This window comes from Dreissena polymorpha, chromosome 14 (genome assembly GCF_020536995.1).
Source record: "Dreissena polymorpha isolate Duluth1 chromosome 14, UMN_Dpol_1.0, whole genome shotgun sequence".
NCBI classification, from domain to species: domain Eukaryota; kingdom Metazoa; phylum Mollusca; class Bivalvia; order Myida; family Dreissenidae; genus Dreissena; species Dreissena polymorpha.
In genome coordinates this window covers 35,239,613-35,252,888 of record NC_068368.1, presented here as the reverse complement: position 1 = coordinate 35,252,888, position 13,276 = coordinate 35,239,613, and the positions used below count along the sequence as shown (strand labels likewise).

The window sequence follows — 13,276 nt, the reverse complement described above, 5'->3', positions numbered from 1 at the left end:
TGTTTCTTATGTGTCTGAAAATGTGCAGCGTAAATACTTGCCAATATAATATACATTTATTATATGATATTTGATTGATTGTATGTGTAATAAGTTTAAAGTATTTATTAATAAAAGTGTTAAGTATATATTTTGGTCTTTTAAATTAGAATGCAGAAAGTAGCACAGAGTTTGGGCAATATGAAAATTCTTTAAAAAAAACATAAGTATATTAGAAATCGGTTGGCTCAAATTCTGGATGGCTTGAACTTTTTTTTGTCTGTCCGGGCGAGTTCTAGCCATCGGGTTTAAACTGTAGATGTGATTGCTTAAATTTGGTTGTGGTGAGATTTTTGTTAGATTAAAGCATTGAATTTCCGACCAGATTTCTAATAATGTTCTGATAAGATGGGGTTTTATTTAATGAAAGTTAAATAAATGTGTCTGAGACATTTTCTTTATAAAGTCTAGCCATTGTTATTTACAGATTTGTTCATAACTCAGTTTACCTAATTTTATTGCCTTTTAATATTTTAAATATTAAGCATTTATTATTATTTATTATGTTGACTTAATATCAGGTGAAAGGTTACTATGTTTGCCTATAATTGATGTAGGTCAAGGTCATTAATAATGTTGACCTTTCAATCATTTAATTAATTACTTTGACCTTTAAATAATTTATGTGAAGGTTTGTTGTTAAGTTGACCTTTAGATGATGAAGGTGAAGGTGTTTGATAATTTTGTGCTTTAAATCACAAAGGTCAAGGTCAGGAGGGTGGCACTGAAAGTGACCTTGAGGGTTACCAAGGTCACTATGGCTCAACTGTGGAGAGTGAGATGGAACAGCATGAAAGGATGGCTGTTCCATCACACAGCGATCAACCCCAGAGGAAGAAAAAGAAGAGACATGATGGAAAGGACACTTCTGAGGCCATCGAAGGTTTGATTTACTTTTTGTTGAGTTGCATTGCAAAAGGCTCAATACAGCAATCACAATTGTCATGAATACGTCCCAGCTTGTGAGGACTTTAACTTTGTTGTTTATCGCACAGTTTTAGATCGACTCACTGCAAATGACCAAAACAAAAGACAATGTTTTGCGTGCAATATCTGTCATCATACCTCAATGGTATAGGTTACAGTAAGATGGGAAAGGTCAAATGTTACCATTAACCAGCATAGCAGCAAACGAAAAATCCCATGGGAAGACCAACTTTGCTAACGAATTTCATAGTGAAAAAAACGCATTTAGTAAGCAAAAATAATCAATTATTAAATAAAAAATAAGACTTTTATCACATGCTTTATCTCAAAGAAGCACATCTTCAAGAAAAAGAGTACTTGAGTTTGAGAAATTTCGGTTTTGCAAAGTTTTTCCGGTGGCCATATACCCAGACTGTGACTTTGTCATTCTTCATGAAATTTTAAAATAACTAATCACAAATTACATGTACCACCATACAGATACAAAGACAAAGACTGCTTGGATGGCTGGAAGTTTTCTTGTTGGAAGTCAATTGTAGTTTCGAATCGTGCCATGTTTTTTGTTTTATATAAACAGATGAAGCAAAAAGAGATCACAACTATGACGAAGATGGGAACCGCATTCGTAAATACAGAAAGAATGAGTCAGGTAACACCATCTATAGGATTTTTTGGCTTGTTTTTATTTAATATTAAAAGTTATTGAAGAGATGTGTGATTTTATATTTTATTGGCGACTGTAGCATTTTAAGAAGTTTTAAACATGTGCTGTGATTTTATTCATTTTAAAGACACTATGTTATGTTTAAATATTTCAAAGCTATCAGCATCCCATTCTTTAATGCACAACCATATCCAACACACTCATCAGGACCATTTTTTATCCTTAGACAATGTCCGTGGACGGCCATTTCACAATTTCAACACAGACATTCCACAAATCTAGCATGGCCACATGACTTAACAAAAACGATCATTTTTAGCTGTAAAATTGGACTTTGATTGGCTAAAAACTGTCAAAAAAAGGCCATTTCAAAATAATTTGTTTTAATTAGATATCATGTTTTACATTAGCCAGACAAGATATTGACAGTGGACTAAGGCTTTTGTATGGGTTGAGATATAGTTTACCTGTCATAATAGTGTGGATCTATATGTAAGTGGTTATGTGTTGAAAGAAAGTGTCCAGCCAATAAAAAAAATATTTTAATACATTATTAAAGTGCATTTTAATATGGTGCAAGTATTAATTATGCTTTACTATACTACTTCTTAACAAACTGAATTTCAAAATGTTTACAAGGTTGCAACTCGTTTTTTTTAGAAGTTTGCGACTCATTTTTTCAAAATTTTGAAAAGTTTGTAACTAATTTTTTCACAAAGTTAGGGGCTCAGGGCTGCTTTTCAAAACCAGGAAAAAGCCCTGCTTATTTGACCCCTTTAAATTCATTATTTATATTGGCACACTTCATTTTTTAATAAAACATTACTCAAGTGAGTTATCTAGGCATCTTGTTTGTTGAAATTGTTCTTTGGAAAAAGAATACAAAAAAAAGAAGACTGAATGCCAAACTGCGGTGTTTGATAATGACGTGTCCTTAAAATGCAACAGTTTTGTGCTGATACAGCAGGAAACATGACATTATATAAGCCTTGTTCCGGGAAAACTGCATGTGCTTAATTTGTAACGCAAGATTTACCTGTGCAGCCTGCACAAGCTTATCGAGACAACACTTTACTCTACAATGGATTTTTGTGTAGGAAAGACCTCCTTCACAAGAAAATTTCCACAAACAGGCAAATCTGGTATGATACTTTATGCAAATGAATTTAGCCCAGTTTTCACAGAACGAGGCTCATTTTTTAAATGTGCAAATGTTTGCAGGAGAAAGGGTCACTGACACAGATTCCAGCAATGAAGATACTGAGGGTGAAACAACCAGCCGTGGACGTAGAAAGCAACGACTTTATAAAAGTATGTGAATAAATGCTGCCAATTATGTTTAATGTATGTTTTTAGCTCACCTGTCACAAAGTGACATGGTGAGCTTATGTGACCGTGTGATGTCCGGCGTCCGTATGTGTGTGCGTGCATGTGTGCGTCCGTCAACAATTTGTTTGTGTAGACAGTAGAGCAGTTTTCATCCAATCTTTATGAAATTTGGTCAGAATGTTTATCTTGATGAAATCTGGGTTGGGATTGTATTTGGGTCATCTGGGGTCAAAAACTAGGTCACTAGGTCAAAAACTAGGTCACATAATAGGTCAAATAAAAGAAAAACCTTGTGTAGACAATAGAGCTAGCAGTTTTCATCCAATCTTTATGAACTTTGGTCAGAATGTTTATCTTGATACAATCTGGGTTGGGATTGTATTTGGGTCATCTGGGGTCAAAAACTAGGTCACTAGGTCAAAAACTAGGTCAAATAATAGAAAAACCTTGTGTAGACAGTAGAGGTCAGGTCAAAAACTAGGTCACTAGGTCAAAAACTAGGTCAAATAATAGAAAAACCTTGTGTAGACAGTAGAGGTCACAGTTTTCATCCAATCTTTATGAAATTTGGTCAGAATGTTAATCTTGATAAAATCTGGGTTGGGATTGTATTTGGGTCATCTGGGGTCAAAAACTAGGTCACTAGGTAAAAAACTAGGTCAAATAATAGAAAAACCTTGTGTAGACAATAGAGGTGGCAGTTTTCATCCAATCTTTATGAAATTTGGTCAGAATGTTTATCTTGATAAAATCTGGGTTGGGATTGTATTTGGGTCATCTGAGTTCAAAAACTAGGATACTAGGTCAAATAATAGAAAAACCGTCAACAATTTGTTTGTGTGGACAGTAGAGGTCACAGTTTTCATCCAATCTTTATGAAATTTGGTCAGAATGTTTATCTTGATGAAATCTGGGTTGGGATTGTATTTGGGTCATCTGGGGTCAAAACTAGGTCACTAGGTCAAAAACTAGGTTACTAGGTCAAGTAGTAGAAAAACCTTGTATAGACAATAGAGGTCACAGTTTTCATCCAATCTTTATGAAATTCGGTCAGAATGTTTATCTTGATGTAATCTGGGTTGGGATTGTATTTGGGTCATCTGGGGTCAAAAACTAGGTCACTAGGTCAAATAATAGAAAAACCTTGTGTAGACAATAGAGGTCACAGATTTCATCCAATCTTTAAAAAATTTGATCACAATGTTTATCTTGATGAAATCTGGGTTGGGATTGTATTTGGGTCACCTGGGGTCAAAAACTAGGTCACTAGGTCAAAAAATAGAAAAACAGTGTGTAGACAATAGAGGTCACAGTTTTCATCTTATCTTTATGAAATTTGGTCAGAATGTTTATCTTGATGAAATCTGGGTTGGGATTGTATTTGGTTAGTCAGGTGAGCGATTCAGGGCCATCATGGCCCTCTTGTTTTATAGTCAATCACAGATTTTCAATGAATTCATATTTTGGTAAGCTGGTTTCAACAATAATCAAATAGAGATTGTATGCATCTAGGTAAATTGCTGGTTTTTAACGATAGGAAATATTAGTTATGTCATAACATAGTCACAATTGTTGCATTTTTCCCAATTATAATTTATACAATATTATACAATATTCTACAATATTATATCGAACAATAATGATACAATGTTAAATATTTACTCCAAATAGTATCAAATTTCTAGGTATACGCCAGATTTTGCTGCATTCTTATCCACAGACTTTAATTGGCCCTACCACTGGGGTCAGAAGATTTATGAAGAGTATATTGATGAATATATCAGCATGTATCATGAAACATTAACTAAATGAGCCTAATTCATGTAAACATGTGGGCTTATTTCATGTGCATAAACTGTTTTCCCAGTTTAGCCTGTGCAGTCCAGATAAGCCTGTGCAGTCCACACAGGCTATCAGGGATAGTATTTTTCGCTTTTTTTGAATTGTTCGTTGAAAAGATGTCTCTTCTAAAATCCAGTGTAGAGGGAAGATGTTGTCCCTGGTTAGCCTGTGTAAACTGCACAGGATTATCTGGAATGACACTTTACGCACGTGTATTAAGCCCAGTTTTCCCAAAACACAGCTGAAATGTTCAAACAATTTCAGCCCCGCCAGCGTTCAAGCTGAAGAAGTCTCCAACGAGGCGTATTGAGGCTCGGTCTCCATTCAGCACGGACAGGAAGTACACCCTACCAAAGGGCAAGGGGCTAGATATCAAGAAGAGTGACAAGAAACTGACAGAGTTCAAGGACTTCAAGGGGGGCGATGTCTCCTGGAAGGTATGATGGCTTTATGGCTTTACGTAGCCAACCATTTTTTAGCATTTTTAATAAATAAATAAATATTTATTTTACAAGTTTTACCATTAAAACAGCGACGAGTGATAAGAAACACAGTCAGTTTCAGGACTTTAGGAGTGTGGATGTTACCTGGAAGGTATAATAGTTAATGTTTATATAGTTTAGGTTTAGCAATTACGTATGGTTGGAGAAACTATTGTATCTCATTGAAGAATGGTTGCAGGAACAAGAGTTTCAAACTCAAACCATTTATTATATATAGTAGTTGTCTTTGATTTCTTGACAATTTTATTATCTTAATATATAAGAATATATTTCCCAACCAAATCTAATAATTTTATTGTAAATAAATAAATCAAAATTTTATAATATTGAACACCATTGTAATAAATAATTTGTATTATCATTCAAGTTGTTTTGCGCATAGAAAGTATAATAATCCTCTTGTAAGTGCATTAGATGAAATTTAAAAATGATAGGTGCGATTGTAACTCTTTATATATGTCAACATGTTTGTTCCTCAGACATCGGCAATCATGTGGTGCAAGGTTTTAATTTAGACGCACTGCACAGGCTGATTTGGGACAACACTTTAGGCACATGCAATTCCCCGTACCTCTCTCATTTTGTTGCTTCTCTGCTTGAAGGAACCCAAGAAGTTTGAGCTCAAGAGGAAGGACACGAAAACTACCAAGTTCTGGTCAGGTCCTCCAAAAGTAAGTATTGTTCTAAATGAAAACCCAGGCAGATATTTTTTCCATGTTTTATGAATTGCAGCCGGAGCCTTAGGGATTTAACAAATTTGCATTGTTTTTACTAAAATTGAGAAATTTGTTCTTGTTTTTTTTTGCCTACAAATACTTTACATTTGAGAATAAAAGTGTATTAAATACCGGTATAATATTCATTAAGGTTCAACTTATAGAGATGAAAATGAAATAAGTATTGCTATTAAACAATTTTTTTTAATATCTTTGTTGGAAACCTTCATTTGTGAATTTTAGGCAATATTCCGGGACAAATATATTCTTTTTGAGATAATTTAGTTAATCATTTTAATTTGTCATATGTCTTAATGTTTTATGATTCAATTGCAATGTTATTAAAAAGTATTCGATGACTTTTTTCTTCAATTTGCAGTGTGTTTTTTTCGTTCAAATTAGGGTCCAGTAGGGGGACCCATTCCTAATTTTTTTTTATGGAAAAAGTATATATTTTACCCAAATTGGACCTAAAAATTTCCAATTGACAGTTTCCAAACAAGATTTTGTTTAAATAAGTCTAAACATGTCTATCTCCAACTCCAGCTCCATAAGTAGAACCTTAGAAAATATAATATTGAAATAACTTTTATTATAAATTTTAAAGTTTTTGTAAGCATTAAATCAACAACATTAATTTCCAAATTTGAGTAAAAAATGACGCGAATTTTCCCAATCCACAGGGACCCTGCCCCATTCCCAAAATGGTGAAAAAAATACACTGATTTGTATTTAATATATTAATGAAAATATCATCGTAAGAGAAGCGGTAATACAGTTCTCAAAGTCCTTTTAGCACCCGTGTAGGATGAAATGTGAAAATTGGGACATCGGGGCCAACAATCTCAGACAAAAATTAATTTGTGGATAGATTTCTATGATGTTTTCAAGTTACTTGCACTGAGTCAAGTCAATTTTATTGGCAAATACATAAGTTCATAGCCAAACAACATACATAAGACATGTAACGGGCTAATGGCTGTGTAGATAAATGCTTATTAGACATGGTGATGAAAAGAATGGTATATATTATGGGCGTGAAATAATAATTATTTAATAATAAATAAATGGTTGTGTGAATCTTGACCACATCAGCATACAAGTGTGTCTTATTGTAGAAGAGTATAGTTTGGACGTAATACATGACCAAAATTTATTACTTGCCTTTTGCAACAATAAAGAATTGTTTTTACTTTTCACTAATTCAAGTTATCTCAAACAAGATAAAGTAAAGACTGATTTTGAGGTGACTTTTGTGAATTATTCTATCATTTTGTTTCTTCTCTTTTCCCATTCAGGTACAATATTAAATCAAATTGTGTATATTGTAATAAAGAATTTCACAAAAAGTAAAATTAATCTTAACGGAAATTGCTTTGTTTTTTTCAGTCACATGCAACAAAGGGCACCAAGAGTAATTCACCGTAAGTTATAATTGCAATTATACACAGTATCAAAATGTCATTAAAATTGTCTCATGTCTTACAACTTTATACTATTCGCTAAATTGATCTCAAATCACATGGCATTAAGTTTTGTTGGTATTCTTTTGAGTTCAATCTATAAGGACAAAAGGAAAATGCATATTGAGATACTACATGTAGATTGGTTGAAAATGAACACCTGCAATGGTCTATTTACACAACATATAATGTGATGTGGTGTGAGCCTACAGCACGCATACCAAACATTTCGCTGTCTACAGGATTGTCCCAGTTTCAACATGTCTGGCAGGTTTTTGCCTGCCAAAAGTATGGCATATATATGCATAACATCCACCACTTAATATAGTGAACTTTGGGATTTGTTTTTAAAAATATTGATTTTATCACAGCACTTATCATGTAAGGATGAATTAAAAATGTATGTTTGATAATGATAAAAAAAAACAGAAATTAAATGGTTCATTAAGTTAATAATAAGTTCACCTCTGTTATTAATAAATAATTATTTGACCTATCTATGCACCTGATTATGAATGAAATTTGCCCAGAAATTTTGCATAGTCGTTCATGCACTGATGGTTTTAGTGACCAAAGTAAACATGAGCCTTAGCTTATAGCTATAAGCTTTTTACAGTATTTTGTTAAGGAAATATTGCTTCCTCAAGTTCTCAAAATGATACAGATATTCTGAGAATTTTTCAGATATTCTGAGAATTTTTGTTTGCTTGCATTTATTAACAATTCCAGCTTACTTGTTGAAACTACTAATTTCAATGACTCAAACTGTCATATCAAAGATCTAAAATCAAATTGAGTTTAAATTATGACTGAATATTTAGCTCGCAACTGGTAGACTTAAATTACCAATATGTTCCTTCAATAAAAAAATTACAAACAATTGAAAGGAATTGTGTAGAATTATTGATATTATATAATCATAGAGGTTGGGTACAAACAATATACTTCTTAAGTAATCAGATCATAACATGAATTAGTCTTACAATTTTTAGTTAGACAGGCCCCAGGTGTATTGACATGCCACAAACTGAAATCCCGAAACTCTATGAACTCTCTAATAAATGATAATTTTAGCCTAGTTCATGGTAAACTTGGCTTAATGCATGTGTGTAAAGTGTCGGCCCAGATAAGCCTGTGCAGTCCCTGAGTGGACTGCACAGGCTAAATTGGGACGAAGACACATCAATTAAGCCCAGTTTTGCCAGATTGAAGCTCATTAGTTCGAGTTGCACAGTGCTACATGTATTTTTGTTTAAATTGTACAGTGCTCGACAGGCCCACAGAGTTCCTTCCCCTAGGCCTGTGATCTCCCCTGACTCTGGGCTGGACAGCGAGCTGCTCACAGGTACAGTTTGATGTCCCTTTTTTGTGTAAATTTATTATTAAAACGGCTCTTGAATGGAGAGATTTTTTTTCTGGTATTTCCCCTTTTATTAAGGCTTTAGAACAAATGTTGACATTGAAATTCTAAATTGTGCTTAGTTCAATTGCATACCTTATCATATGCCCTTAAAATAAAAGTCATGTCATTGGTTGGGACAGTTGTTGAACCACAATATATATCACATATCAAAAGTCTGATTTTCCAAAAACAGGGTTTTTAGGTCTTTAAATAGATCCCATGGAACTGCATTTCTAAATGTTTGAAATAAAGTTGTTGCGAATGCAATCCGGATGTATCAATTGATGTTGTTTATCTATGCAACTTTTAATTGTATAATGCACAATTCAGATAATCAAGTAAATACTTACATTAAATGAAGTATAATTCTAATACAATGTGCTTTGTTATTGTTGTTGTTGTTGTTAGTATATCGTGCATGAAAACAGTGCAGTTATCCTTAATAATTAAAACTCCAAACACATTTAGTACAGTTTGTCTAAATAAAACTGTTTAACGTGTTAAACCATTTGTTGTGGTAGAACTTCTTAACAAACAAGTATTGTGGATTCCTGGTGCACTTTTCTAAAATTGTTAATATTGCAATTGCTTAAATATTTTTTTAATTTCTAAGGATTTCAAATAATGTTTAAAATATATTTTTTTTATCATTCGACAAATAACTTAAATTTGATATTGAAATTTGGGTTAAATTTATGCAAAGTTAAAATCCTCACCATTTCAACTGATGTTTTAACAATTTTGTTTATTATTTCTTATCTTGAGATACTTACTGAGTTACAACAAAGCTTATAATTTTTTTATGTTTTCAATCAATACAAGATTATGCGAATTCAGTTAGCTGCATAGTTCACCTTTAATTGTTTTAAACCAAATTTCAGCATTGCATTATCAGCTCCATTATAGAGATTTATCATGCATTTTAGTATGACTTCCCTCATTGATTGATTTTGTTGTTTATAAATATATATTGTATTTTTTTTATGGAAATAGCATCATAATGCTTGGATGTATGTCAGAGATGTTGTTTTAATACTGTGTGTTATTGATATTGTCCTTGAAGTTTTGAGAAAGGCTCAAAAACGCAGACCAAAAAGTCGTAAAAAGTCTTCAAAAAACAAAATCATCCTGCAAGAAGACATCATGTCATTCCCAGCCAATACAAAACAAGCTGTAGCTGTATCAGCCAATCAGAATCTTGCTGTGAAAGAATGGCAGAGCCAATCAGATGAGGCCAGCTCAGAAACAACCAATCAGACCTTTTTGGACAACTTCTATGATACTGCTACACAGTATTATACAAATGAGAAAATGTCTGAAAATTGGAACAAATTGAAATCAAGGAAAAGCAAAAGAGGAACATCATTTTTACCACCATTATTTGCAGAAACAGGTGGATCTTGATCTTATTTGTCTCGTTTTACTTTATTTTTATTTATTCATCAAACTTTTTTTTCGGCTGCATGTTTGTTTTTCCTGAGGTTTACAAATACAACATGTATTTTTATCATATTTTGTGGCATTCACAATTTTTCATTTTCCTATTTGCATGAATATTTCTATCTTTTATATTATTTCTTCCATAAAATACACTTTATTTGCATGTTTAGCATCATTTGGTGCATTAAAAGGGAATCAAAGCTGATGAAACTTGTGTACCCGTAAAATGTTAATACATTTCTTGTGATATTTTATTGATCATACAATATTCATTGAAACTGTATATTCTTAAAAAATGATGATCAGTTTAACTCAATTCACCTATAAGTAATATCAGTTTGTTTGCTACTTATATTAAACTTTTCTGAAGTAGTTTGGCTAAAAAACCGTAATGTAGTGTAATTAAGTATTTAAACAAAGATTAATTTCTTAGCTGAATTCTTTGGGTTCATAATTTGTTTGCATGTTATTCAAAATGTCACATTCAAACTGGTGTATCTTTCATTCGTTTCTGTTTGCTAAAAGTTATTGTTTTTCCGTTGTGTATATTTAAATATTATTCATTTGAACACACTCATTATGGCTCTCATTTTTATTCACTTAATTTTTAGGCCCCCGAAGGAGGGCATATAGTGATCGGACCGTCCGTCCGTCTGTCTGTCTGTCTTTCCGTCATACTTTGCATTTAGGTTTTGCATTAAGGTGTCGAAAAATGCTCATAACTTCTATGTCCCTTCACATAGCAACTTGATATTTGGCATGCATGTGTATTTCATGGAGCTGCACATTTTGAGTGGTGAAAGGTCAAGGTCATTCGTCAAGGTCAAAGGTAAAAAAACATGTATCAAAGCGGCGCAGTAGAGGGCATTGTGTTTCTGACAAACACATCTCTTGTTTAGTATATGAAAAGAGAAGCACAGGAACCGAGCTTTGTGTGCTAAAAAGGGATTTCTGTTTGCTAAAAAGGGATTTCTGTTTATACCAGTTACGGTGGAATTTCAGTTAAAATATAACTCATAAAAATAATAAGTAATCAACATACAAGTTAATACTACAGAAATAAAATAAAAAGACTTGAACGTTTTCAGAGAAGAAATTAAATGATACTTTAGAATTATTAGAGTTACATTAAACAAGATATTTTTTCCATGGTAATTCCTTTTAACAAGATATGTATTCTATGGTAATTCCTCTTTATGAGATATATATTTTATGCTTATTATTGTATGAGGCAAGTATTCGATGGGAACTCTTTATAACGAGATATGTATTTGATGGATGTTAATTCCTTAAAACGCAATATTTATTCAATCGTATTTCATTTAAATGAGATATGTTAATGTGTCCATGTTTATTCCTTTAACAACATATCATTGGTAATTCCTTAAAACAAGTTTTTTTATAAATAGTTATTTATTCAAACTAGATGTGTATCTCAGGTAATCTCTTCAATGAGATATTTGTTTCATGGTAATTTCTTTAAACAAGATGGTGTTCACTGGTAAAAATATTGCTTGTATGATGATACTTGTATCAAGGTATTCACAACAGAAGAGTTCTGGGTAAATCACCCTGCGGGCGAAGTATTCCAGTGTTCAAACAATCTTCAGTTGGGAAATACAAAATATTTCAACCAAGATCATCTGCCATTTCACCCATACTATATGAAAGGGATGTAACTCTTGACAACCTGCAAACTGGTATACAACAGAGTTGTTTCCCCTACCAGTGTTGTTTTATTTCATTGCATGAATATGGTCTAAACTATCATTGTGCAGATCTTCTAACAAAAATGTTGAAGCCGATATGTATGGAATGCCTCGTCTGTCTCCTGTTAAATATTGATATATCGGAGGTTTCATTGAAATGGTATGGGTTTAAATCATATGATATGTGTTTATAATAGTATGCTGTATGCTTGCCATCGTATGCTGTGTGTTTGTGATGGTATGATGTGGGTTTGTGATGATATGCTGTGTGTGTGTGTGATGATATGCTGTGTGTTTGTCATAGTCTGCTGTGTGTCTGCCATAGTATGTTGTGTGTTTTTCATGGTAAGCTAGACAGACAGACAAACAGACAGAAGCACGGATGGACGGAATTACTGACATACGGACCGACGGACATTCATATGACGTAACCATTAGATCTTTGACAAGAACCGAGTGTTCCGAATGAAAATAACGCCAACTTACATCATAGCGAATGAAAAGGACATCATGTTAGATAAACCCGCAGGATAGTTCACCAAACACACAGCATACCATGACAAACACACAGCATACCATGACAAACACACAGCATACCATGATAAACACACAGCATACTATGACAAACATGCAGCATACTATGACAAACAAACAGCATACCATGACAAACACCTAGCATACCATGACAAACACACAGCATTCAATCGCATACACACACCATAGAACGGCAAGCACGCATCATTCTATTATAAGCACATATCATTTGATTTAAACCCACATCATGTCAATGAAACTCACAGCATACCATCACAAACACACAGCGTACCATCACGAACACATAGCTTACCATGAAAAACACACAACATACTATGGCAGACACACAGCAGACTATGGCAAACACACAGAATATCATCACAAATACACAACATATCATCACAAACACACAGCATACCATCACAAACACACAGCATACCATCACAAACACACAGCATACTATGGCAAGCACACAGCAAACTATTTTAAACTCATATCATATGATTTAAACCCACATCATTTCAATGAAGCCTCCAATATATCAAGAGTCAACAGGAGACAGACGAGGCGTTCCATAGATATGGATGAATGCTGTCACATTCTGCTAAAAATGTTCATTTTTCGTTATATTGCACATTGGAATGTTAATTCACAGTGGTGGATATGTGTTTGTACTAATGAATATGCATGTTCTTGGTATTTTTAAGT

At 33.2% G+C, this 13,276-nt stretch overlaps 1 protein-coding gene across 1 annotated transcript in view; it reads left to right on the top strand.

Annotated features, from left to right (window-relative positions):
* Positions 1 to 13,276, top strand: part of LOC127857286 (uncharacterized) — a 95,190-nt gene that overhangs the window by 51,701 nt on the left and 30,213 nt on the right. Inside the window, exons 8-15 of the mRNA XM_052393698.1 lie at positions 743 to 922; positions 1,544 to 1,615; positions 2,852 to 2,941; positions 5,066 to 5,238; positions 5,907 to 5,975; positions 7,410 to 7,444; positions 8,749 to 8,828; positions 9,949 to 10,278. Coding sequence (XP_052249658.1) covers positions 743 to 922; positions 1,544 to 1,615; positions 2,852 to 2,941; positions 5,066 to 5,238; positions 5,907 to 5,975; positions 7,410 to 7,444; positions 8,749 to 8,828; positions 9,949 to 10,278 — 1,029 coding nt within the window. The remainder of the gene's footprint in view (positions 1 to 742; positions 923 to 1,543; positions 1,616 to 2,851; positions 2,942 to 5,065; positions 5,239 to 5,906; positions 5,976 to 7,409; positions 7,445 to 8,748; positions 8,829 to 9,948; positions 10,279 to 13,276) is intronic.